Source organism: Bubalus kerabau, chromosome 17 (genome assembly GCF_029407905.1).
Source record: "Bubalus kerabau isolate K-KA32 ecotype Philippines breed swamp buffalo chromosome 17, PCC_UOA_SB_1v2, whole genome shotgun sequence".
In the NCBI taxonomy this organism is placed as follows: Eukaryota; Metazoa; Chordata; class Mammalia; order Artiodactyla; family Bovidae; genus Bubalus; species Bubalus kerabau.
Window position 1 is genome coordinate 44,243,082 of NC_073640.1, and position 27,205 is coordinate 44,270,286.

At 47.3% G+C, this 27,205-nt stretch overlaps 1 protein-coding gene across 1 annotated transcript in view; it reads left to right on the plus strand.

Moving 5' to 3' along the window:
- ZNF536 (zinc finger protein 536) overlaps positions 1-22,254 on the plus strand; it is a 252,816-nt gene extending 230,562 nt beyond the window's left edge. The window contains exons 5-6 of the mRNA XM_055551341.1: positions 3,147-3,299; positions 20,131-22,254. Of these exons, the coding sequence (XP_055407316.1) occupies positions 3,147-3,299; positions 20,131-21,710 (1,733 nt within the window). The 3' untranslated portion in view covers positions 21,711-22,254. The remainder of the gene's footprint in view (positions 1-3,146; positions 3,300-20,130) is intronic.
- The last annotated feature ends 4,951 nt before the right edge of the window (positions 22,255-27,205 follow it).

Consider the following 27,205-nt stretch of genomic DNA (forward strand, 5'->3'; position numbering starts at 1 on the left):
CCCACCTCTTCTCAAATGCCCAGCTTCATTCCACTCAACACACTTAGAGCAAGTGTTTGATCAGAGAGAAGAGATACTGTGGAGTTTAGAAAACGGAATATATAAAAAAACAAAAGCAGTCCACATGTGGCCTGAAAAAGGGTCACACATGTCTTTTTTATAATGCTGCTTCCCTTCTATTGTCTCTTTCCTAGAGGGGCTGGGGAAGGACTGGTCTGTCCATAATCAGGACCATGGATGTGTCCTTGGCTGGCTGTGTGAGGCCACAGAGCCTTGGGACTCTGCCTGGAGAGTCTTGCAAAAAGACAGCTGCTAGTGCTTTTGCACCCTGGGAGAGAAGGAATAAGAGAACAGCCTCATCTTCCCCTCTGAGCCAGCCACTTGGGTTCTCAGTGGGGCAGGGCCTAGTCTAACACACCTTGTTTAATGGTACCCATCCACGTATAGGCAGGGACTCACACACAGGCCCTGGGAGTGTGCCGCCGGGTGGGCCTTCCTCCACCATCACTGACGGTACTTGGCTTCCAGCCTCTCCGGACACTTCCTGGGACCACCCACAATTCCCCTTCATCCTCACTCAAGTTTGTTTTTCTACTTGGATTAGTCTAAGAGTAAACGCCATAGGCCTTCTGGCCCTCCAAGGGGGGAAAAAAATTCTGTGTAAAGTGAAAATTAGACTCTTAAATCTGCAAAGAAAGCTGTTTATCTTACAAATTTATTCTTTTTATTGGGCCACACATATCCAAGATAGAAAGATAAAAGGAAAACAGATACAGGCCATCACTTAGAGTGACATATAGTGGGACGCAGCTCATCCTCACCTTCCCTAAAGCCTGTGGGAGCGCATGGTGGCGGCTTTATCTGTCTATTTATCTATAGCATGCCCTGGGCCAGGGCTCACCAAAAGCTGCAGTGGAAATGCATTCCCCACACTCTCTATTCTCCTCTGTTGGACTGTTCCCCAGAGGCTCCGATGGAGGAGGGTCTAGGGGAGGGGCTGGACTGCTGATGGTGGGACACGGGATGGGCAGGGATGCAGCGTCAAAAGCCCACACCTGCCTCCTCCTGTCCTGAAGTCAACACTTAGTTTTGTTCCTCATTCAAATGACAGCTCGTGACATCCGAACTTAAATAGGATATCTTAACCCCATTGCACGGAGCAGTTGGGCAGAAATTTAATCAGGCTCATTGTTATTTTAAGCTGACCTCATGATCACACAAAAGATAAACTGAGTTACGCTGGGAGGGCAACTGCAACAGGTTTGGTGTTGGGGTGGCTGTGGGGGTACAGCGAGATGGGTAAGAGTTGGCCCACCAGTTGTTTATACCTAGGATGTGGTTGGCTTGGAATGGGCATCTGGTGTCTGGCCGTTTTCCTCCTGGACTGTTGGCACACTGGTTCTTTTAACACAGCGGTGGCGGCGGTGCTTGTGGATGTGACCTGTGGACGTGGGGCTGCCTGCTATGAATGCATGTGGGGCGTTTGCTGTGATCTTGAGAGCCCCCTTTGTGCCTGCTTGCCCTTATCCGTAGCCATCTCTGCAAGTCTTTCCACAGTCTTGTGGACAAACCACAAAGCTAGTGGTAGGTCAGGTGGGCTCTAGATGTGGATGAACTGAGCCCTCCTACCCACGTAATATTTTGAGGAGAGAAAGAGCTGGGCAATTAGACCCTTTGAACAACTCTTTTCCAAGGGTGGTTAGAAGAGTTGGGGAGAATAGGAGTCAAAGCGAGCCTTCCAGGAAACTTTCCAGGGCGGCACACAGTCCGAATGCACAGAGGATGCTTGAAGCCAAAGCGTTCCACGGTTGTTCCGAGCAAACATCCAGATTAGAATTAAGTGCGCTTGCCTTCACCTTGTTCATGGCCTGTAAGTCTGTCCCTTTCGGCTGTGAGCAGAGAACACCAGGAACGGATGTTGAAGAATAAAAGCAATTTGCATTTTCCATTGCTTGGAAGGTACAAATCTTGTTTATTTTGCTCTCTGCGGAACTCGGAGGTCTGCTTATTATCCCAGAAAGTGCCCTTGTTCTCATAGTGAATCTACCGCGAGGCCTGGAGGGTGGGCCAGAAGCTACGGCCAGGACCCTGCCAGCCTTGGGGGCTTGGGTTCTGTGCCAGGCAGCGGCCTCCAGCCCTGTGGGGAGGCCAGAGGAGAAGGCTTGCGTGCCTCCCCTTCTCGAGGCAAGGTTCCCAGCTCCTGCCCCGCTCCCCTGATGTCGCCTCCTTGGCAATGTGATGTCAGGCCTCGGGTGCTGCAATAACATATCCTCCAACCACTAGATATTTTCACAGTTTTATTTACTATTATGTCCCATCATTTCTGTGCAGAAGGCAGCCGTATGTAAATTTTATTCCGTTTTCTAATGGTTTGGGTTACATAACAAATAACAGCAGGAAGGAAAATTTGTATTGATACTTTACAGAGGAAGTTCTCAAGTCACTGCACAAAGATTTAACTGTGGTGCTCTAAGTTTATGGGAGTTTTGCAGCTGAGTTTCTGCACATGACTTTGAATATGTCACTATATGTTTATCATGGGCTAATTGTGGAACCACATTTCCATACTTTTTCTTCTCTCTTTCATGAGATTACACCAGCCAGCGATGGAGGCAAGACTCTACAAGGAAGAAATGATCAGTTTGGGATAATTTTCTTTCCTGTCCCAAAATAGCTATATGTCTGCATGTCTTAGGGACTCAGCCGAAACACATTTTTTTCCATTTGTTGCTTGATATAATGCAAATGTGATTTCGATCCTATAGCAAACTCTCCAGCTAGTCCATATTACAAATTAATCAAATTCAACAAACACCAACATTTTTAAACTTTTGCAAAAAACTACTTAATAGGAGCTAAGCAAAAGAAGAAATCAAACCAGCTGCTGACACAGCTGTTTCTTTTCTTGTTTAATTCAGTTCAATATAAAGGTACCATATGCTGCTTAAAATGATGATAGGAAAGATGAAATAATTTAAGAGAATAACAAGAAAATACATGAATTGTCAGCATTCTGTCAGATTTAAAGAATGAAACAGACAGGTGTAGTATTGACATGTTTAACTTTGTGTGGTGTTAGCAGTTTTGGTGCGAACAACTTCTGACATGTGCTGAAGTGATGTGAGAACGTTTCTCCTCCGCTGCAGACATTGGCGAGGAGGCTGGGAGATCGGCCGGCGTCCAGCAGCCCGCACTGCTTCGTGACAGGAGCCTAGGATCAGCCATGAAGGACTGCCCGTACTGTGGGAAAACCTTCCGGACATCCCATCACCTAAAGGTCCACCTGAGGATACACACAGGTGAGAAATCTGGGTGCACAGCTCGGAGGCGGCGGCCCAGGCTGCCGCACTCCTGTCCCAGGTCTAGCCTCTGTGGGCCGGTCTGTGTACCACTGTCTGGGTCTGAACTGACCCTAACGACCTAGTTCTCTGCCCCACACTCACCCTCCTGAATGACACATGGCATGTGGACGTGGGTCTCCTGTGGTCCAGGTTTGGGGTGATGGTGCTTTGTCCGAGGCACGGAAACATTTTGCTTATGGTATCCTTCTGCTGTACTGAAGTTGCACCTCCTCCATCCTCATCCGGACCAGGGGTCTTTCAGGTGCAGATGATGAGAACCCAGCTCAAACTGTAAAGATACAGATCATGCAGGAGGTCTTTGAAGGCAGGCTGGCTTCCGGCCCTTTGGGGTTATGCGCCCACGCCTGGGACTTGGACAGATGACGAGGGGAATGGGTAGCTCTCCATTGCTGCTGCTAAGTCACTTCAGTCTTGTCCGATTCTGTGTGACCCCATAGACGGCAGCCACCAGGCTCCCCCGTCCTTGGGATTCTCCAGGCTAGGACACTGGAGCGGGTTGCCATTTCTTTCTCCAATGCATGAACGTGAAAAGGGAAAGTGAAGTCGCTCAGTCGTATCCGACTCATAGCGACCCCATGGTTGGGTCTCCTCAAAAGAAGGATTGAGATGCTCTTACCCGAGCCTCTGGACGGCTGCTGTCATTTCCCATGTGTTGGCAGTGCCTGAGCCCCTCACAGTGAGGGCTTCTCTTGGTTTCTCTGCCTCGAGCCTCGGTCATGGTTCTTGTTAGCTTTTCTGCTAGTTGTTTGCACATTGCCAATACAGAAAAAAAATCTATCTGAGATATGGACACCTCCATTTTCTTTGATTTTTCTCCTGACACATTATCTATTGGAGTATGAGCTGCTTCAGAGGATAGACAAATATGCCATCTATTTTCAAAAATAATTGTGGTCTGTTTCCCAAGGAATCAATAAAGCTCAGGGTTGTGCATGATATTTAGTGCATACAGGCCTCATGTTCAGCAGGCTGTGGAAGACAGGGAGCCCTCACCTGGACCCTCACCCATGCCCACATGTCTTCCTGCCACCCCGTGTCCTGAGGACAGGTGGTCATGGGCAGTGGGTACGGGCTGCCATCTTTATATGCAGCCTGGGTACAGTTGGCATCACCACTGTCCCTCCCTGTCCTGGAGCACTTCTCTCGTGGGGTCACCCCAAGGCAAGAGAGGACTCCTAACATGCACTGACGATGCAGCAGGCTCTCACCCTCTAGGGTCCATGGTATCCGACCATCTTGACCTTCATCACCTCCCTGTGACCCCACTGGCCGTCTTCCTGTTCCTCCTGGGCAAGCGGCCTTGCTTCTGCGGCAGGACGTCTGCACCTACTGCCCCCTCCCCCTGGACTGTTCTTCCTCCAAGTGTAACTGGGGGCTTAGCTTCACGTGGTCTCTTGAGAGGGGCCATGCCTAACTACCCCACCTGAAATATCCCTTGTGTCCCTGCATAATTTTTTTCATAGACTTAGCACCTTGTGAAATTATCTCGTTCAGTTCAATTCATTTCCTTATGTGTTATCTTCCACCAAGTAGAATGTGAGGGTGGTAATATTCTGCTATAGAATCCCAGGCCTGCAAGAGTACCTTCCAGTGAGCTATAGCTTAGCAGAGGCACAGTGCATTTATTTGAGAGCTTGAATGACAGACCAAATAAGTGAGTGACCCTTCTCCTTCAGTGCTTGCTGTATGCTGGGTAGCATGGAGTGGATGAGTGCAGTGGGGAACCTGGACTCTTCCCTAGGAAACTGTGGTCCTTCTAGAAAGCCCCCCTGCACACACGAGCTGGTCAGAAGCTACCATGTGGCAGCCACCCTACAGGTGCTAGATGCATGGGTGTGGATGGAGCTCAGGGATGGGTCCCTGAGTTCCTGCCTCAGGGCCTTTGCACTTCTCTGTAAGATAGGTCACCCACTGGCTTGTGCCCTCACCTTCAGAGTGGCACCCATGTCCCCTCCTCAGTGAACTCATCCCAGTGAAAGGGTTCAGGACAAGATAGCTTTCGCAACCCCACCGATGTCCACCTTCCTCCTCAGGTTGTATCCAGGGTCCCCAGTGTTATGGCTGGGGGGCCCACAGACTGCCAGGCTGTGGGAGACAGTCCACCAGGGCATCCACCGTCCTGCTGTCTACAGGGGTGTAGAGACCTGACCAGGGAGGTGCTGTGGTTCTGCCCTTTCTCATGATGTAGATACAGGCTCCGGGCCAGGTTTCCCAGGTAGGTGATGGCTCGCTGCAGGTGAGCCTGGCCCTGCCAGGGTTAGTGTGGGTCAGGAAGGAAAGAGGCGGTGTCTCCCAACCAGGAGCTCTGCCGACCCAGGGGCCCCCACCCACCCTCAGCTGGACTGTGGTTTATGTGGAAATGCCAGAGAATCTTCCTGGTAAGTTAGGACTGAAGCCAGCAGAAGAAGTCTTGCTGAACCTGAGTAGAAACAAATGGATACTGCTTTTGAAAGTATCAAAGTTTAAGAAAGACTGTTTTTGTCCAAACTTCTGCTTCTTTTGCTTCATAAACTTCTGAAGTTTGTGACCAACAGTCTTTGGTGACATTGAGAGAAGTGACATAGGGCCGTGGACCGAGGCATTCTGGAAACTTCCCAGAATAAGGTTGAAAATGAACGAAGTCATGGAAACATCACACCGGCCCTCCTTGGAAGCAGAATTTGCAGGTTTGAAAGGCAGAATGGTAACCAGATAAAGATCAATTTCCTTTTTATCAAAGAACAAAGAAGTTGGAAAATGCTTACAGTTGTGCTTTTGAACAGAACAGAAAGTGTTACATGTTATAAATCACCAAAGTAAACAAACATTATGACAATGTAAAAGCGTAGATTACGCGAGTAATTAAAAATCAAAATCAAGTGGTTTGTTAATGAATGAGTTAATAGGGGCCCCAGTTGTGGAGATGTCCTGGGCTGCCCTCCCCTCTCTCTTTGTGGTTTTGTGTTTCCAGATGACATGGTCAGAGGACAGCAGTCTCCAAAATAGAACAGTTGTTTTCCGAAATGCCATCTTTTGAAGTTTCTTTTATAATGAACCCATATAAGCACATTAAAACTCTGATGTGTAATAAATATATTTTAATTGGTCAGGATATGAGGTGGTACATTCTCTGTATCTTTCTGTCCTACCCCATCTCTGTGGGAAGTTTTGATCGTATAACATCAACTGATTAAAAAAAAAAAAAAAAAACACTTTCCTTTTTTTAAACTCCGCTACATTAGCTCAATTACTGCTCTTCTTCTCCAACACCTGTCTATTAGAGAGGTTCTGAGCAGATACACCAGTCAGGTTGCTCTGAACACCTGGGGGCTGGGCAGAGCCTGCTGCTGCTAAGTCGCTTCAGTCGTATCCGACTCTGTGCGACCCCATAGATGGCAGCCCACTAGGCTCCCCCGTCCCTGGGATTCTCCAGGCAACAACACTGGAGTGGGTTGCCATTTCCTTCTCCAATACATGAAAGCGAAAAGTGAAAGTGAAGTCGCTCAGTCGTGTCTGACTCTTCGCGACCCCATGGACTGCAGCCCACCAGGCTCCTCTGCCCATGGGACCTTCCAGGCAAGAGTACTGGAGTGGGGTGCCATCACCATCTCTGAGAGCCTGCAGGGAGCTAGAACATTTCAGCTGCCGCTGAGCTCCAGCCAGATCTATGGGGAACAGAGAGGAGCACCCAGAGGACCCTCAGATCCTCGGCTGCCCCACTCTGGCTACTGCAGGGAAGATGTGGATTGCTGATTCCACCTAGGGAAGGCGGAACTCCTCTCCTGTTTGAAAGCCTGGCTGATTAGGACCAAATCACTAGACGCATCTGATTTGTCTACTAGAGCACACCTCTGGTGACTGGAATTCAGAGCCAGACAGTAAAAAGACTGTGTCGGTTAGGGCTCTCCAGGTAAACAGGGTGTACACATCTATATACATATATATGTATCTATCTATATATATCTATATCTATATAGACACATCTGTGTACATATACATGTATAGACACATCAATCTACATATATATACATTTATATGTATACATATACACGCCTATATACATCTATGCAATATATCCACATATATACATATATATTTGTGTGTCCATGCATGCTAAGTCACTTCAGTTGTGTCTGACTCTTTGCAACCATATGGACTGTAGCCCACTAGGCTCCTCTGTCCATGAGATTCTCCAGGCAAGAATACTGGAGTGGGTTGCCATTTCCACCCCCAGGGATTGATTGAACCCAGGTCTCTCTCCTGCATTGCAGGCAAATTCTTTACTGTCTGAGCCACCAGGGAAGACCTTTTATATATATATATATATATATATATATATACACACACACACACACACACACACACACACACACATATCAGATCAGATCAGATCAGTCGCTCAGTCGTGTCCGACTCTTTGCAACCCCATGAATCGCAGCACGCCAGGCCTCCCTGTCCATCACCAACTCCCGGAGTTCACTCAGACTCACGTCCATCGAGTCAGTGATGCCATCTAGCCATGTCATCCTCTGTCGTCCCCTTCTCCTCCTGCCCCCAATCCCTCCCAGCATCAGGGTCTTTTCCAGTGAATCAACTCTTGGCATGAGGTGGCCAAAGTACTGGAGTTTCAGCTTTAGCATCATTCCCTCCAAAGAAATCCCAGGGCTGATCTCCTTCAGAATGGACTGGTTGGATCTCCTTGCAGTCCAAGGGACTCTCAAGAGTCTTCTCCAACACCACAGTTCAAAAGCATCAATTCTTCAGCACTCAGCTTTCTTCACAGTCCAACTCTCACATCCATACATGACCACAGGAAAAACCATAGCCTTGACCAGATGAACCTTTGTTGGCAAAGTAATGTCTCTGCTTTTGAATATGCTATCTAGGTTGGTCATAACTTTCCTTCCAAGGAGTAAGCGTCTTTTAATTTCATGGCTGCAGTCACCATCTGTAGTGATTTTGGAACCCAGAAAAATAAAGTCTGACATTGTTTCCACTGTTTCCCCATCTATTTCCCATGAAGTGGTGGGACCAGATGCCATGATCTTCATTTTCTGAATGTTGAGCTTTAAGCCAACTTTTTCACTCTCCACTTTCACTTATATATATATATATATATATATATATATATATATATATATAGAGGCAGGAGGAGAAGGGGGTGACAGAGGATGAGATGGTTGGATGGCATCAGCGACTCAATGAACATGAGTTTGAACAAATTCTGGGACATAATGAAGGACAGAGAAGCCTGGCATGTTGCAGTCTATGTGACCGCAAAGAGTCAGATATGTCTTAGCAACTGAACAATAAATACATATGTATATACACACATCAGTATACATAAGTTTGCATGCTAAATGTGCATGCTGTGTCGCTTCAGTCATGTCCACTCTTTGCGACTCTTAAGGCCTGTAGCCCTCCAGGCTCCTCTGTCCATGGGGATTCTCCAGGCAAGAATACTGGAGTGGGTTGCTGTGCCCTCCTCCAGGAGATCTTCCTGACCTGGGGATTGAACCCGCATCTCCTCTGACTCCTGCACTGGAGGCAGAGTCTTTACCGCTGAGCCACTGGAGAAGCCCTATATACATATATACACATCAATATACATATACACACCTATCAATGTATATCTGAAAGTGAAAGTCGCTCAGTCGTGTCTGACTCTTTGCGACCCCATGGACTATACAGTCCATGGAATTCTCCAGGCCAGAATACTGGAGTGGGTAGTCTTTGCCTTTTCCAGGGGATCTTCCTAACCCAGGGATCGAACCCAGGTCTCCCACATTGAGGGTGGATTCTTTACCAGCTGAGCCACAAGGGAAACCCTTATATATATGTATGTATGTATATATATATATGTCTATATACCTATACCTAATAGACTCTTGAGAGTCCCATGGACTGCAAGGAGATCCAACCAGTCCATTCTGAAGGAGATCAGCCCCGGGTGTTCTTTGGAAGGAATGATGCTAAAGCTGAAACTCCAGTACTTTGGCCACCTCATGCGAAGAGTTGACTCATTGGAAAAGACTCAGATGCTGGGAGGGATTGGGGGCAGGGGAGAAGGGGATGACAGAGGATGAGACAGCTGGATGGCATCACCAACTTGATGGACGTGAGTCTGAGTGAACTCCGGGAGTTGGTGATGGACAGGGAGCCCTGGCATGCTGCAATTCATGGGGTCACAAAGAGTCGGACACGACTGAGTGACTGAACTGAACTGAATATATAGAGAGAGAGAAAGAGAGAGGTCTTTATTATAAGGAATTGGCTCACTTGATTATATACATACATACATCAATATACATATACATATATATCTATATATATATACACACACATATATACATCTGTATACCTAATATGTATATATATATATATATATATAGAGAGAGAGAGAGGTCTTTGTTATAAAGAATTGGCTCAATTGATTATATACATAATATACACATCAATATGCATATACACACATATCTATATATATCTACATATATATGTATATAATCACATCTATATACATTATGTATAGAGAGAGAGAAAGAGAGAGATCTTTATTATAAGGAATTGGCTCACTTGATTATGGAGGCTGATTAAGGGTCCAGTGTGTCTGTTTTGTGCAGGAGATTGGCAGGTACTGATCAGTTCCTGAAAGGCTGGAGGGGTCTGCATTCCCCACAAGCCCCAGAAGGATATAACACCCCATGACCTGCAGCCAGCAGCTGGAGGCCCAGGACAGGGGATGGTGTAAATTCCCATCTGAATCCAAAGGCCTGGAAAGCAAGAGGGCTGATGTTTAAGTCCTAGTCTGAGATGGAGTCCCAAGACAGGAGAAGACTAGCCTCCCAGCTCAAAGAGAGAGCTGAGCTCCCTGTTCAGATTTGTTCTATTCAAGACTTCAACAGATTGGGTAAGGCGCCCCCCTGCCCGCACACTGGGGAAGGCAATCTTCTTTCTCAGTCTACACTTCAAATGTTAATCTCGTCCAGAAATACCCTCACAGGCACATCCAGAATAGTGTTTGACCAAACATCTGGGCAACCTGTGGCCCTATCGAGTTGACGCATAAAAGGAACCACTGCAGAGATGCATCAGCAAACACTTAGTCATCCAAGTAGCAGGAGGCAGGGAGGCCCCCAGGTTGCCCTTGACTGAGGCCAGCCTGTCATTTCATTAACAGCTGCCTCCAAAAGCACTCCATCCATTTCCTCACTTCCTCTTCCTCCAGGGACCACCTTGGGGATACACTGAGGGGTCCAGTTTGTCTGTTTTGTGCAGGAGATTGGCAGGTACTGATCAGTTCCTGAAAGGCTGGAGGGGTTGCGTTCCCCACAAGCCCCAGAAGGATATAACACCCCATGTGTTGGCCCACCTGTGTGTCGGGTGTCCAAGGTGATGCCTGCTGTCTCAGGAATGACCAGTTCAGAGAAATGTGCTAAGCAACCTCACTCATGAAAACTTGGAGGCACTAAAGTTCAGAGACTAATTAAAAATAAATCTCATTAGTTTTTGTCCCCTCTCAAAGTATGCGCGTGGTTTATTAATCTGGTTTTGATTTGCTGCATGTGCGGCTCTGGCCCAGAGTCGGGAACCTCTTTATGGGACTAGATTTGCACAGGGAAGCCAGCAGTGGTTCTCTGGGGATCTCAGGGTGGGCTAAGGGGCATGCCCAGCACTGCCCACCCTTCTGGGTGCTTCCTCCATGATGCGGCGGCTGGGTGCTGGCTGGGCGGGACGCACAGGGTGCCCTCCTCGGGTCTCACCTGCATTCTTGGCACCAGGCATGAGTGTCCGTTGCCTGATGGGTCTGAAGGAAACGGTGGGGGTGAGAAGGGGGTGAGAGGGGGCGAGAGCGCCCCCTGGGGGAGAGGCACACCCTGGGGGTTTTCTTGCTTCATGACTGAGGCTGTCTACACAGCATGACAGCAACCGACTGCCACAGAAAAATTCAGCCAACGAGGGTGATACAATGGCAGTGGGAGTCACTGTGGTCATCACTTTCTGTGCACTCCCATGTGCAAACACTGCGCGAAGTGCGGCTCACTGCTCGTGGATTACTGTTATTCACCCCTTAATCCTCACAGCACCTTGGAGACCAGGTTCCACCCCTCCCATCCCACCCCCACGTCTCCTCCCCTCCTCATCCCCCTTGCAAGGGAGGGAGCTGAGCCTCAGAGACGTGAGGTTATCCACTCGGAGTTGCCCAGCATTGCCTACAGACCGTAATTCAGACCTGCCTCATTTAGAATCCCATTCTTTTAACCACTGTGCTGTACTGCTGTTTTTACTGTTCTGGGTGAACTTTTGGCTTGTTTTAGGGAATTAATGCAACATTTCTTTGACAGCGTGTGTCCACACCATAACCAGCGGGAGGAAAGGAAGTGACTTGTACCCACAAGGTGTGTTGACGCAGCCTTTCGGCGATTTAAAAGGGAAGTACTATGCACCCTGGCTCCTCCCCTCCCCTTACTCAGCCTGGCCTGAGGCCCCCTTGACCCGGCTTGCCTCCGTTTACCCTTCGCACAAGGAGCTTAGGGAGGTGGTGAGGCAGGGGCATGGCCACAGGGGCTGGTGGAGGCGCCCTGGTCCCAGCATGGAAGGTGGGGTGGAGTAGACGCTGACCTGGTGGAGAAGATAAACTCCCACTGCCTTTCTGGAAATTGCTTTCAACTAAGCACCGACTGGTATGCAGATGTGGGTGGGATGAAAGTTCAGCCACCTCAGCCAGGAAGGCGCCTTACACCTGATATGCACACACAGCGCTTACCTTTGATGCGTCTGTATTTCCTGTTCTAGGCCAGGTAACCAGGCTGTTTTAACATTTATAAAAGCACTTTAAATAAATGTTCAAGAAAAAGGATTGGTTAAAATGGGCGCGCTTCCCATTTCCTTTTCTAAAAGGAGAGTGTGAGTTGTTGTTCTTCGAGGGGGACAGCCACCTGCGTAATGATGAAAAAACAAAAGACCCACTTGCCCAAAAGGAGATGATTCCGTTTTTTTCTTTTTGTTTTGAATTAAAATTCCATCGTTTCTCTAAGATGAACTAAAAGCCCATTTTCTTCCTCCACAGTCCCCCATCCTTGCTTTTCTTGCCTTAATGACATCCCAAACTTTTGTTGAAAATAATTGATTGAATTTAAATTTCCTTAAAAGTTTAAGAGGTAATGTTACAGTATAAATTTCCTACCAAACACTAAGTAGGGAAATATCCATTAGTGAAATTAACTACAGTTTCTAGGTAGCTAACAATGTGCCGTATACAGTAGGGCATGGCTAATGAACACTGCAGTGGGTGATATTTCATTATACAAATTAATGCTCACATTTTAATGGGAAAGTCACATAATGAATCTCGGCTTCAGTGACAGCAATTAGAGACACAGATTGTCCCCTTCTGGACAAGGCACTGTTTAGCAATAAGCAGCTGTGTGAAAAGTCTTCAGGTTTACAACATATATATGCTTTGGGGGAATTAGTGTACAATTTATATTAATGTACTGAAGCTTCGCTGCAAAGGCACCACCATATTTATCTCTCCTGGTATTAACTAAGTAAAGATATGTAGAAAGACTAAATAAATATCAAATAGAGGATGCAAATACGGAAAAATATTCGGTTACCCAATTTAAGAGCAAAAACACTTTTGGGGTTTAACACACACACACACACACACAAGTTAGAAACATGAAGCCCTTCTTAAAAGCTTGATAAAGGGATTTCCAAAGAGAATAAAATGAATCCCCCTGTCATCTTTGGAGAAGTGCTATAGGGAACTTGCTCTTAATAGTTCCAGAATAACTCCCCAGAACAGTGAAGTTTCCTCGAATATCAAGTGCAAAGTGAGGCTCAGAATGATGAAAGACATGACCATGTAAAAATAGGTACAGTGAACTAATTAAACCACTGGTCGTATATTTCTTAAAATTTATGATACAACGACTTGGAGATGTTATCAATGATATTCCAAAATTGAATATACATCTTATGCCATGTGTCAGTGTGTAGCTGGTTTAATGTAAGATGGTTCCAATAATTTCACTAGTCCATGAAATGATGAACTGGTGATTTTTAAATTTATTATGCCTTTTCTAGCAAAACTTTCTTTTCTAGCAATGCGTTGTTTGGAACCACATCCTATTCCTTTAAAATATTGTGAGAAGTTTCCCCACAGAAAGGCACCCCCACTGTCTATCCTGCTTTCCTCAGTGGGTGAAGGGCTCAACACTCATTGTGCTTTTCCCAGACACAAGTTTCATAGATCAGACGCAGTCTGCAGAGTAGGGTCCTTGGCTTAAAAAGTGTTTAAGTGCATGCCATTATTTAATAACTGGGATATTGCATGTAGAAATCTGGAGGTGAGACATTCCTTAGATAGTCAGAGGTCCTAGTATTCACTGCTGATGGCGTTGGGTGACAGCTCCCCTCCAGGAGAGAGGGGTGGCCCCCACCCCGCTGTTTCGCATGTCATCTGTTGGGTTCTGAAAGCATCTCTGTGTGGCTCCTTCAACAAGCAGATGCAAAGATATTGAATCCAAACATCATGGAGGTGACCAGAGGGCTCATGTTGCCCTGGAGGCCTAGGGCGAATTGTCTGATCCCCCGAGTAGATTTGGACTCATTATGGGCCTAAGTGGACAATCATTCAAGTGGACAGAGCTGCTGGCAGGGTCTGAGGTTGCCTGGGCCACAGGGCTGCACAGAACACCTTTCCAAGCCTCGTGCAGAGCCCGGCCCGTAGAAGAGGGCTGGGTGGCCCACTGACCCACCCCTTGGCAGAAGCCTGGGGCTTTGTCAAAGCCAGCCTAGTGCAGGCCAGACGGGGTGACGCTGACTAAGGAGTGGCTCCCGGCATGGGACTCGGCATTTTTCTGTCAAGCAAGCTGCAGAGCGGACCTTGACTGCACCTCAGAGCGCTGAATGTGCTGATGGTTTCTCCCACACAGTCCAGGCCACTGTTGTGAGACATTTGCCTCCCGAGCATACCGAAATGTGCCCTCGGGGAGGCTGAGCAACAGCTGGGATGTTTGCAGTAGAAACAAATCCCTGGCGCGACCAGGATTCCCCAGGGGATATGCTCACCACCCCCCCCTACCCCCCAACCCTGGTCTGCTGGCCAGAAGTGCACCCAGCCAGGGCTGGCAGTGGTCTCAGAAGCATTTCCTTGTCCCCTTTGTGATGATGAAGCCCAGGAGAGCCAAGGAAAGGCTTCAAGGCAGAGGGCAATAGTGGTTATTACACATTAGGGATTATAAAGAAAGTAAAACTGGGTTTGTGTTCATTTTTGAAGCAAGATATCTAAAGTTTGTGCGTTTATCCCATGGAACTCACTCTGGAGCATTTATCTGGGGGACTGGGTGGTAGGGGGCAGTCACCTAAACAAAGCCCCTCAGGAACTTGGAGGTGAAGCCACACAGAGAAACCCACCACTGAGGGCTCTTCCAGGATGTGCTCAGGGGAAGTGCACAGGGGCTTTCTAGAACCTCTGCAGTCGAAATAACCCTTGAGGACTCTATTAAGTGGCCCTGAATTTACCAGGGCCTGGTCAGTCCTGGGTGTTCTTTGGAAGGAGTGATGCTAAAGCTGAAACTCCAGTACTTTGGCCACCTCATGCGAAGGGTTGACTCATTGGAAAAGACTGATGCTGGGAGGGATTAGGGGCAGGAGGAGAAGGGGACGACAGAGGATGAGATGGCTGGATGGCATCACTGACTCGATGGACGTGAGTTTGAGTGAACTCCGGGAGTTGGTGATGGACAGGAAGGCCTGGCGTGCTGCGATTCATGGGGTCGCAAGAGTTGGACACGACTGAGCGACTGAACTGAACTGAACTGGACCCTTGGAGACTCAAGTGGTAGGAACGAACTATCCTTGTGTCTCAACTGTGGTCTTTCTCCCCTGAAACAGTGGAGGTCGAAGCCTACTTGGAAAAAGAGCAGCGGGTCAAGTGAAGAGATCCTCTCCTACATTGTGTGACGTGTGTGTGTGTGTGTGATTTGTGGTATGTATGTCATGTCTTTGTGTGTGTGTGTGTGTGTGTGTGTGCGGTATCTGTGTGTGTGAATGTGTGTGTTGCATGTGTGTGTTGCATGTGTGTGATACGTATATAGTATCTGTGTTTATAGTTGTGTGGTTTTATAGTTGTAGGGGGTTTGTGTGGCATCTGTATGTGTGTGTTGTGTGTGATGTGATGTGTGGTATATGTGTGGTGTCTGTGTGTGTGTAGTTGTGTGGCATGTGTATGGTGTCTCTGTGTATATGTGTGTGTGGAGTGTGTGTGGTATGTGCATGGTGTCTGTGTGTGTGTGAATGTGTGTATGTGGTATATATGTAGTCTCTCTGTGTGTGTGGTTGTATGCTATGTGTGTGGTGTCTGTGTGTATGATGTGATGTGTGCTATGTGTGTGGTGTGGTGTATGTAATGTGGTGTGTGTGATGTGATGTGTGGGGTGTATATGGTATCTGTGTGTGTGCTGAGTTGTGTGTGTGTGGTATGTGTGATGTGATGTGTGCTATGTGTGTAGTGTCTGTGTATGTGGTGTTTGTAATGTGATGCGTGGGTTGTGTGTGGTGTGTATGTGTGTGGTGTGTGTGGGGGGGATTGTGTGGTATCTATATGTGTGTGTGCTATGTGGTATGTATGTGTGATGTGATGTGTGGTATGTGTGGTGTGTGTATGTGTGTGTGGTGTGTAATATGTTGTATGGGTTGTGTGTGGTGTGTGTGTGTGTGTGTGATGTGTGTGTTGGGGATTGTGTGGTATCTGTATGTGTGTGTGCTGTGTGGTATGTATGTGTGATGTGATGTGTGATGTGATGTGTGGTGTGTGTGTGGTGTGGTGTGTGTAATGTGGTGTGTGTGATGTGATATGTGGGGTGTATATGGTATCTGTGTGTGTGTGTGTGCTGAGTTGTGTGTGTGTGGTGTTTGTAATGTGATGTGTGGATTGTGTGTGGTATGTGTGATGTGATGTGTGGTATGTGTGGTATCTGTATGTGTGTGTGCTATGTGGTATGTATGTGTGATGTGTGGTGTGTGTGTATGTGTGGTGTGTGGTATGTGTACAGTGTCTGTGGTATGTGTGTGTGTGGTGTGTAATGTGTTGTGTGGGTTGTGTGTGGTATGTGTGTGTGTGTGGTGTGTAATGTGTTGTGTGGGTTGTGTGTGGTGTGTGTGTGTGGTGTGTAATGTGTGGGTTGTGTGTGGTGTGTGTGTGTGTGATGTGTGTGTGTGTGTGTGTGGTGTGTAATGTGTGGGTTGTGTGTGGTGTGTGTGTGTGTGTGATGTGTGTGTGTGTGTGTGTGGTGTGTAATGTGTGGGTTGTGTGTAGTGTGTGTGGTGTGTGTGGTATCTGTACAATGTCTGTGTGTGTGGTGTTTGTAATGTGATGTGTGGGTTGTGTGTGGTATTTATGTGTGACGTGATGTATGGTATGTGTGGTGTGTGTGTGCGTGATGTGTAATGTGTTCTGTGGGTTGTGTGTGGTGTCTGTGTGTGTGTGATGTGTATGTGTGGTGTGCGTGTGTGGTGTGTAATGTGTTGTGTGGGTTGTGTATGGTGTGTGTGGTGTGTAATGTGTTGTGTGTGGTGTGTGTGTGGGGGGGTGTGTGTAATGTGTGGGTTGTGTGTGCTGTGTGGTGTGTGTGTGTGTGTGTGTGGTGTGTAATGTGTTGTGTGGGTTGTGTGTGGTGTGTGTGGTGTGTAATGTGTTGTGTGTGGTGTGTGTGTGATGTGTGGCGTGTGTACAGTGTCTGTGTGTGAATGTGGTGTGTGTGTGTACTGTGTGTGGTGTGCCTCCCACTCTAATTGCTCTGCTGTGTCTCCTCTCCTCCCCTGTGAGAGCAGGGCTCTTATCTTTTTGGTTCTCCACTTAGTCTCCGGCACCAAGTACAGTACTTGGTGGGTAGGGACTTGCTCATTCCATCAGAGACTGTGTGAATGAATCTGTGTGTTTCTGGGTGTGCAGTTGCATACATGTATGGACATTTTTGTCTCTGGCATCATTCAGGAAACTTGGTTTGGCTCTGGACACGACCTTTAGAATTGACACTATTCCACAGAGAACACGTGCTCCGACTTGCCACATTACAGGTCAAGGAAGCCAAGGTCCCAGGATGAGAATCCTGTGTCTGTCCCAGCCTCTCCAAATGCCTCCTGGGGTCCAGAGGCCCAGACTCGCTCCTCTGCCACTTGGTCCCACAGCATCCACCTAGAAGGGCAGTTCCCAGGGAGGCTCCTTGTAGTGGTTCTCCACCCAGGCTCATAGAGGGTGACGTGAGGGGGCCTTTGCCCACCTCAGGCCAACCCCAAAGGCCAATCTGCCCCAGGAACTTCTGGAAGTAAAGGTGGGACCAGTTATCAGCACTTTTTAAAGCTCCTCAAGCAGTTCCACTTCGATTTTTCAAAATGTAACGTTTACACTGTTGGCATCAGAATCATCAGGGACACCTATGGAACCACCCACTTCTGCCCCCCTCCCCTGAACCCAGGGAAATGCTGTGCCTTGGGTCCCGGGATGGGTGTTTTAAACTCCCTTGGGGGTTCTAATTCTCAGTACAGTCAGAACCGCTGCTCCAGTGAGCGTTTCAAGTGTGTGTCCCTTGGAAATCGACACACATTCCCTGAGCATCCTTGCAGTCGGCCAGGAAAGGCAGCCCCACCCCACCAGGCGTGGAGGGAAGCCCTGCTTTCTCCCTCTGCAGCTCCTGCTGATGGATGCCCATGCATGCTCTGCACACCCTTTGCCAGATGCGCTTAATCGTTTCCAGGTGCATTTTTGAAATGCATCCTGAGTCTCATCCAGTACCTGCAGACACCTTTGCCAGCTCTCACTGCAGGGCCATCCCTCAGGCCTTACACCAACCCGTGGATCAGGATATGAGTTCCTTGTCAGGCTTTCCTGCCACAAGCCCCACAGCCCGCTCCCCCCACCCCTGCCCCTCAGCTTCAGGGGCTGCCTCTGCTGCAATTGGCACTGGACTTCTTTGTCAGCCCAGAAGTACCCCATCCACAATGCCCATCCCGCAGAGAGTTCTCTAGTCTCCAGTGAAATGTCACACAGCAGTGGCTGAAGGGAATTGGAGCCTATCATGGGCATTGACTTCAAGAACTGGGAAGTGGTGCCTTAAGCCATTTGTACCTCTGCATCAAAGGGAACTGAGTCTTCCTGTAGATCCATGTCACTGGTCTTGAGAAAGAGAGTCCCAGTTGGGTCCTCTCTTATGTGTCCCGGGGAACCTTCAGCTGCACGTAGGTGGGAAAGAGAAGTACACAGCCACCATTTGATGAGGCAGGTACAGCTTCTCCAAGGCTAGAGCACACAGTCTGGAGGTCACATGGAGTCCTCTGTCAGAACTCGGGCTGGTGGTCCTCTTATTTACAAAATCATGCATCCTCCCCCTGCCCCTAATAAGTATATTACCCCAAAATACCCTGTGCCTGGAGACTGCGAATCCGGCATCATCCGAGACTAGACATGGTAAAATGTCTCCAGAATACACCATTCACCCTTGACTTGCTGTTGCTTTAGATCACTGTTTTACAACAGAACAGAGGAAGTGGTGGGTAATGCCTGAGTTTCCTTGGAGAAATAATTGTGATTATTGACAGAGTGCTGTTGTAAACAAGGAACTCGGACAGTCCCATTCCTTCCAGAGAGCTTTTTGATTCCAAGGTCCAGAGAAGACCCTGGACTGTGTACCAATTCTTAGAATATATTTAAATTCACATTTGTTTACCCTCCTCTCTTTTCCTCTCCTACAATGCAAGCAGGTCTCGGTTGTATGTCATGGCATTTTTTGCCATAGTGGAAAGAACAATAGAAGTTGTGTGTTGGATTTAAATAAATATTTAATTCATGAAAATGATCTTATATGTTTTAAAACAGTCCTTAAAGCTATTTTTATTCTCTAGAAAGCGCTTATTATAGGTAAATTACACATTTTACTACCGGAGCATTAGGTTTGCCATTAGTACAAATTTAAGGCACTACAAAGACCAGTAGATAATGTTAATTTCAAATACAGAAACTAAATATATTTTGTGCCTTTTTATTACTCATTTTCTTTTAAGTTTTATTGACTGCTTTTTATCTTAACTATATGTCTTTACATGCTGCAATCATAATGCACTGTAATGGTATTAATATTTTATAGAATCGGTATTTATAGTTCTTTATTTAGAAACAATGAAGTAGGTCTGCAGATATCTGAGCCCGTCTGGAATGGTGCCCTCCAAATAATGATAAATTACTTGTGCAGTATGCCATTTGCTAATTATATCCATGATTTACTGCAGAGCAAGACTTAAATCATTCATTTCAGTCTTGCGTAACAGTGCCATAAAATTTTTAGGTTTAAAAATGGTTTCCATGTGTATAATTTAAACAAATTTTAGAGCTATTGTATACACAAAATATTGCAACCACCCATTTGTTACATACTTTGTCTTTTTAAACTTCTACTTTTAATGATCACTGTGGTTGAAATTATTATGCTTAATTTTCATAATCATAGCTTTTAAATCTACAGCCGTTTTCACATGTTAGATAAAGAAAAAGATAGCTAATTGTGTGTAGATAGTATGTCATTCCTGAATAGTCCCAAATGGTACAAAATCATTAAAAAAGCTTAAGAGTACGAATTATTCTTCTATTAAAAAACAGTTGTTCTCTAACTAATTATTAGTTTGAGCTGCTTTGTTTCCAAGAACAAATGTTGATCCTTCTAGCCTTGTTCAGCACACCAAAATGAGATTAACACTTTTTTTTTCTCCTTATACCAAAATCTTGCAGGTGAGAAACCCTACAAATGTCCCCACTGTGATTACGCCGGTACCCAATCAGCTTCCTTAAAATACCACCTCGAACGGCACCACCGGGAGCGGCAGAATGGAGCTGGGCCACTGTCTGGGCAGCCCCCGAGCCAAGACCACAGGGACGAGCTGTCCAACAAAGCCGCTTTGTTTATCAGGCCAGATATCCTGCGGGGCGCCTTTAAGGGGCTCCCCGGAATCGACTTCAGAGGTGGCCCTGCGTCTCAGCAGTGGACGTCAGGAGTGCTCTCATCCGGAGATCACACAGGACAGGCCAGTGGCATGTCTTCTGAGGCTCCTTCAGACACCCTGAAAGGCACTGACCTTCCTTCCAAAAGCACCCACTTCTCCGAAATCGGGAGAGCTTATCAAAGTATTGTGAACAACGGTGTGAATTTCCAAGGGTCCTTGCAGGCGTTCATGGACAGCTTTGTCCTAAGCTCCCTGAAGAAGGAGAAGGACTTGAAGGACAAAGCCCTCTCTGACCCTCCTTCCATGAAGGTCCACGGGGCGGACGGTGGTGAGGAGAAGGTGGGTGGCAAGGCGGCCCCCAGGAAGTCTGAGAAGTCTCAGTACGAGCCCCTGGACTTGTCCGTGCGGCCGGACGCTGCCTCCCTCCCGGGCTCCTCGGTGACTGTGCAAGACAGCATTGCGTGGCATGGCTGCTTGTTTTGTGCTTTCACAACGTCCTCTATGGAGCTGATGGCCCTTCATCTCCAGGCCAACCACCTGGGCAAAGCGAAACGCAAAGATAACACTATTGGGGTGACAGTCAATTGCAAAGACCAAGCCCGGGAGGCCAGTAAAGTGGCCTTGCTGCCCTCGGTACAATCAAACAAAGAGATGGCGCTTTCCACCATGATGGGACCTCTAGACTCGGCTTCCGAGAAGATGGCCCAAGGACAGGTCAAAGAGACCCTGGGGGAGCAGAAGGGCGGCCCATGGCCCAGCCACGTGGACCCCTCGTTCTGTAGCTTCCCATCAGACTTCTACAAGCAGTTCAGTGTTTACCCAGGCCTGCTGGGCTCGGGGGCCGCCAGCTCCTGCCCCAACAGGGAGCCCGATGGGAAGGCCCACTCCGAAGATGACGCCCCGATCCTGATCCCCGAAACCACAAATAAGAACACTACTGATGACTTCTCGGACATCGCCTCCTCGGAGGACATGGACTCCTCCAAGGGAGAAAACAACGAGGAAGAGGACATTGACACAGAGCCGGAGGCGATGAGCAAGCCGCCTGCCCTGAGCAAGGACGGGGGCAGCGACAGCGGGGACGGCCTGCTGCCCACGGGCGCCCCACAGCCTGTCCAGGGACTGGTCTCCCCTCTGCCTCAGGCGTCGGAGAAGCAGTGGCACAGCCCGGGCCTTCTTCCAGCCCAGGACCCCACGGCGGGCCTGCCCAAGCCGGAGCGGGGGCCCCAGGGCCTGGAGAAGCCGATGAACGTGCTGTCGGTCCTCAGGGCCTATAGCTCTGATGGCTTAGCAGCCTTTAACGGACTTGCAAGTAGCACAGCAAATTCTGGATGTATCAAGAGGCCAGACTTGTGTGGTAAGTTTTAGAATCCTCTTCCTTTAGTTCATTTCCCAAAAACATCAGTGCTGATTTGTGTATTTTTTTAAAATGGGGTAAATTTATCCATGAGCAGATTTTGAACTACACATAAAATACCCCCAACTATGCTGTATACGCAATGTAGACAATCATGAGAGTCAAATTCATTTAGAGAGTGTTGGACCTCGTACTTTCGTGTTTCAAATTGCATTATTGTGATCTGAAATGCCTGTACTGAAGGCATGGAGAAGGGGGCGGGGTCTCACAGCATGAACTACTCCTCTGTTTTTTAATCCATAACTTGAGGGGGACAGGAAAAACTTAAAAAAGAAAAGAAAAAGAGACCTGGTAACTTGCAAACTTTTCAGTCTTTTCAACTTATGCATAAGATGCCTAAAGACAATTCCTTACTGCTTTGCTAAGCCAAATCTGCTTTCTGAAACTTTTCTTTATAATGACTTAGAGGATACTAAAATCATATCACACTAACCACAATGTAGAAATAAAGTGACCCGCTCTCCAAATAGGGAGATGGTTGTGGGGTGTTTGTGATTCATCTTCAGACATATCAAATGGCAGTTACTGTGACTTTGGCCTTCTATTATCGCCTTCTGTCTGTCTGTCTCTTCACCCGTCTGTCTGTTGTTCTAACAAGAAGTGTACATTATGAAGTCCCTGGTTAGCAGTGTTGTGATCCTGTCTGTCTTGGATTTATGCCTGCCTGATCTTGTTAGCAAATTGGCAATTCTTTACTTCCTTAAAGAATATGTTTACTCCAAAGTAATTCCAGATCTTAAAAAGTAATGCTAGATTTGAAGCCTAGAACTGCATCAAATGAATGTCGGTGTGGGCAGGGAGGATCAAAGTCATTCTCTTGGCACCCAGATATTCTTATTTGAAAGTCTTTCTCCAAACTGAAGCTCAGTGTGTTATTTCCAGGCCCAAATTTCCCCACTAGAGACAAATGACCATGGTATCGTCCCATCTGTAGCCCATGAATGCATTTCTGTGACTTTACTTGTTCAAAAACGGAAAGAAAGTAGGAAGGGAGGGAGGGAGCAAGGAAAGAAGGACAAGAGGGAGGAAGCAAGGAAGGGAAGAAGGAAGGGAGGGAGGGAGCAAAGATCCTATTTAACTTCTGAATCCTGACATTCCTTTTAGCACAGAGCGGGATTCAGCAAGCTGGATTCAGTTCATAATTTAAATTGATATATTTCTTTTTCTCTCTCCTTCCCTAATTCACTAAGAACTGGATCAAGCAGTCAGAAATATTTTTTGAATTGTCAAAAATCACTAAATGGATTTCTGACAGCTCAAAAAAATATTGACAGTTCCTTATGCTGAATGATTCATAAGGCCCCATTAACCAGCACCCCCAGATCTATTTTTAGTCACATACAATTCATTACTTTTGAAGCTGTTAAAAACAATATTTAAAGGAAGGAGAAAAGGGTTTCATGTCAGTCCAATTTTTTTTTTTCTTTTCTTCCAGGGGAGCGATGTTTGTCTTTTTTTTTTTTTTATTATTGTTGTTGTTTTAAGTTTGTGATTGGAGTGCTTTCTTTTTCATTGTTGTTTGGGGATTTTTTTTTTAAGTCTATTTTCAGTTCTTTCAAATACCTACGTAGGACCATAGTTCCTGCCAGGAATCCATGCATCAGAAAAGATCAAAACCTGGCATGTTTATAAGCTCATTATTATTGAAATGAGCTCATATTACCCCTATTAATTTTCCCATCGTCCTATCAATGCCGAAGGAAGGCTGCCTGCCTTTGAGGAAGCATGCCCGCTCCTGGCCTTTTGCATCAGGCAAGGGTGGAGGGGAAGCGGTGTCAGGGAGCCCTTTCCTCTGAGCTGAAGCTCTCAGGCCCTTCTCCTCCTCCCCAGATAGCAGCTCACCACACTCCCCTGACATTTCTAGGGTACAAGCAAAAGCTTTGCTTAGTCAGCCTTTCAGCCACTGGGTGACAGCCTGAGATGTAAGTTGCAGCCCCTGTCCTGAAAGGGGAGTGAAGACCCTCAGCCCAGCCAGGCTCCAGGGTACCTGGTTGCTTCCCAGCAGGGTATCCAGGTCCCACTACTCCACCTTGAACTCATGGTAAGATGCCAAAAGTAACTCCAGCCAAAAAATGCCGATTTTTAGAGAGCACAAGTTCTGCATTTCATTTACCCTCATTTCTTCTGCATCTTCTTGCTTAGTTTGGGAGCAGGCAAGAAAGGCCCCTCCCTGGCCTCTGTATTTGCTGGGGTAGGGGGATGTCTCAACTCTGTCCAGTTCTCATTCCCCTCTCCCATGCTGGCCTACCATAATCAAAATCCTCTTCTTGATTTCTTACTGGCTGTTGTGACATGGGAGGGCCAGGCATATTCATCCTTCCTAAAAACTGATATCTGGGAGGAAAACTTAAACTCACTGAGCTACAGAGGGGGCATTTGGGGGCATTTTTCTTCCTGCCTAGTCTACTGTCTTCTTAGCATTGCAAAAAGCACAAATGATAGTTGAAAACCTCAAACTCCCGTTGGCTTGACTTTGCCAAGGTGGATATGATATTGGCACAAGGAATCAAATATTCCTAATGTTTATTCCCTCCTCTCTGCTCCACTCAGAATAGATATGGGTTTTCAAACAGGCCCACCAGCTTGATAGCTGGTTTCCTCAAGAAGCTGGGCTTTGCATAACCAAGAGTTATTCTGATAGTTCTTATCTCAAGAGAGTTCGGCATTTGATTTTGCCTGGTTGCTGCTGCTAAGTTGCTTCAGTCGTGTCCGACTCTGTGCGACCCCATGGACTGCAGCCTACCAGGCTTCGCCGTCCATGGGATTCTCCAGGCAAGAACACTGGAGTGGGTTACCATTTCCTTCTCCAATGCATGAAAGTGGAAAGTCAAAGTGAAGTCGCTCAGTCGTGTCCAACTCTTAGCGACCCCATGGACTGCAGCCTACCAGGCTCCTCCATCCATGGGATTTTCCAGGCAATAGTACTGGAGTGGGGTGCCATTGCCTTCTCCTTTGCCTGGTTAGTAAACCCAAATCTCCACTTTGATGCCCCTAGAAACAGGCTTGTCGGAGGAGCTAATGCCCATCTGTATCTATTCTCATGGGTGTAAAATTGTTGGGAGAAGCATCAGGAAAGATCTTGTTCAAGTCATGTAGAGCCCCCTCTGCACCAGAGCTCAGTGGCTCTGCTGACACAGGCTGGTGAGTGGAGAAGGGGCCTTTAACCCTCAGTTTGTGGGTGATCCTCACGTTGTAGGCTCTACTTCTGGATTCCCAATTCTGCACGCCTGCTTTCTAACTTTTAGAGCTCTGGTCCTACATTCCTTCGTGTCATAGGCCTGGGGTCTTGGCCTGTGTGTGCTGTCTACTCCTAGGCAATGCAGAGGTGAGAGACAAGCAGGAGAAAGGCCATCCCAGCCAGCTGGGTAGGGAGGCATGCAGCATTTGCCAACCGAGAGCTTGAGCGTGAATTTCTAAAGATCAGAGACGTGTTACAGATGGCCCTAAGAAGGTGACTGAGCCATCTTAGATTAAACTGAAGGGCATGCGTTGTTGGCTTCTAGAGTGAGTCAGGTCCCACTCTGGGCCTGATCACATTACAAGAAATCCTGCTCCAATCAAAGTCCCCGTTTCCAGGCTCCAGGCATGGCCCACCTTTCTTCATTCTGTAGAAGAGCATAATGTACAAGGACACTCCCATGCTGTGGGAGAACTTGGATGTGCCCTTGGTTTTGTTGGAATGGATTTGACCTTGGTCTTGTAATGGGACAGGATCCATGTGATTATCTAATAAGAGGGGCCAGGGCAGACCAGGGCAGCATTCATATCCACTGAAAAGACAAGGCAGACAGCTCCTTTGTCCAGCCTGAGAAATCTGATGAACTGTTGGATCAGCCAGTAGCTTGGATATCTGAGAGTGCTCTGTTGGGCCCCAGACCACACAGAGGTGGGTCTGCACAACACCTGTGGGACTGGCCCACAGAACTTGCTTCACTCCAGAGTTTGTGAATTTGAAGAGCAACCACTACTTTTATTTTTGAACCCTAGATGGATGACTGGGAACCATGATGTGTTGAGCAGAGTTTGCTCTATGTTCTTTGGTGAGCCCAAAAGTCGGGTTGATGGTGAAGAACTAAAGTCAAATTAAGGGAAAGGGAGTGAGCAGGGTAGGACCCTCTTACTCTTGGAGTTACCAACCCTCAGGGAAGCCCAGCTGAGTGAGGAGAATCTAGCAGCTTGTCTGTGGTGGGCCTGAGGTTCTTGTACAGTGGCTCCCAGACCAAGTGACCCACTGAGCCTGGGAGGAAGCAAGTGAGAAGGCAGGGTCTTTAACAGCAATTGATTCAGTATTCCCAATTAGGGGGCTACTGGCTTCCCTGACCCAAATTATGTCTGAGACCAAGAGTTCTCTCATGGCAATGAGAGAATGAGGAGCCCCACTTCCTGGGAAAAAAAAAAACCAGACAGGTTTCAAAAAGCTCTGTGCCTCATGTATTCTAAAATGTCTGATGACATGATAGGAGCTCAACTCTTTTTGAAATGTGACTTCTGTCCTCCAAAAACTTTGTTGATTTCTCAGCGTAGGCAGTCTGAAAATATTCACCGTTTTACCAGCTATACAGTGTAGAGCAGGGGTAGGCAACTACTTTCCTAGGTTAGCGAGTGAACCCATTAGGCTTGCAGGCTCTGTGGTCTCTGCTGGGCAGCACAGAGCAGCCAGCAAGCAATAAGGAAACAAATGGGCATGCCTGCATTCCAATAAGCTTCATTTACTGACACAGGCAGTGGGCTAGAATTGGCCCAGGGGTCCTAGTTTGTCTGCCCCTGCTCAAGTATAAAAAAGGTTGCATTGCTGTGGTCATCCCTAGAAAAGATATGTGAAAACTGTCCTCTGCAACCCCACAGGCCTGTGAGATGATGCGGGCAGGACTCAGGTCAGCAGCTGCAACATTCCATCTGTTGCTGTTTAATGCCAGAGATGCAGGAGATTTTCTGAGAGTGAGAGGGGACTTGTAGACCTACATGGCCTGGAGTAGCTTTTTCTGGAAGGTCACATCTCTGTCTGTGTGTAAAAGACTTGTAGGAGAACACCCTCCTCCATGACTCATGGCGGGTCCAGGGCCGCCACCATCACAGCCAAAGCAGGCAGACAAGAAAGACACAGGAGCTCTTTGATGGACAGAAGCGTAAGGATAAAAAGAGATGATGGAGGTAGAAGAGCTTGGATAAATGGAGCTGATATTTTCTAGAAGAGATGATGTCCACATTAGGCTATCACAAGTAGGTGATGTCACTGCCCAAACATCTTTGGGTTGCAATTGTCCCTTTTAGCACTGAGCAGGTACAAATCTTACATTCCATCAAGGTTATGGAGACACATTTTATTTCCTCATGTCTGCCATGCCAAGTCACTGATGGCTATTTCTTGGTATGTGGGAATGTTAGCTTGGAAGGCAGTTCTGGCAATTTAGTGGTGACATCCCATCACTGTGGTCACACCCTTCCA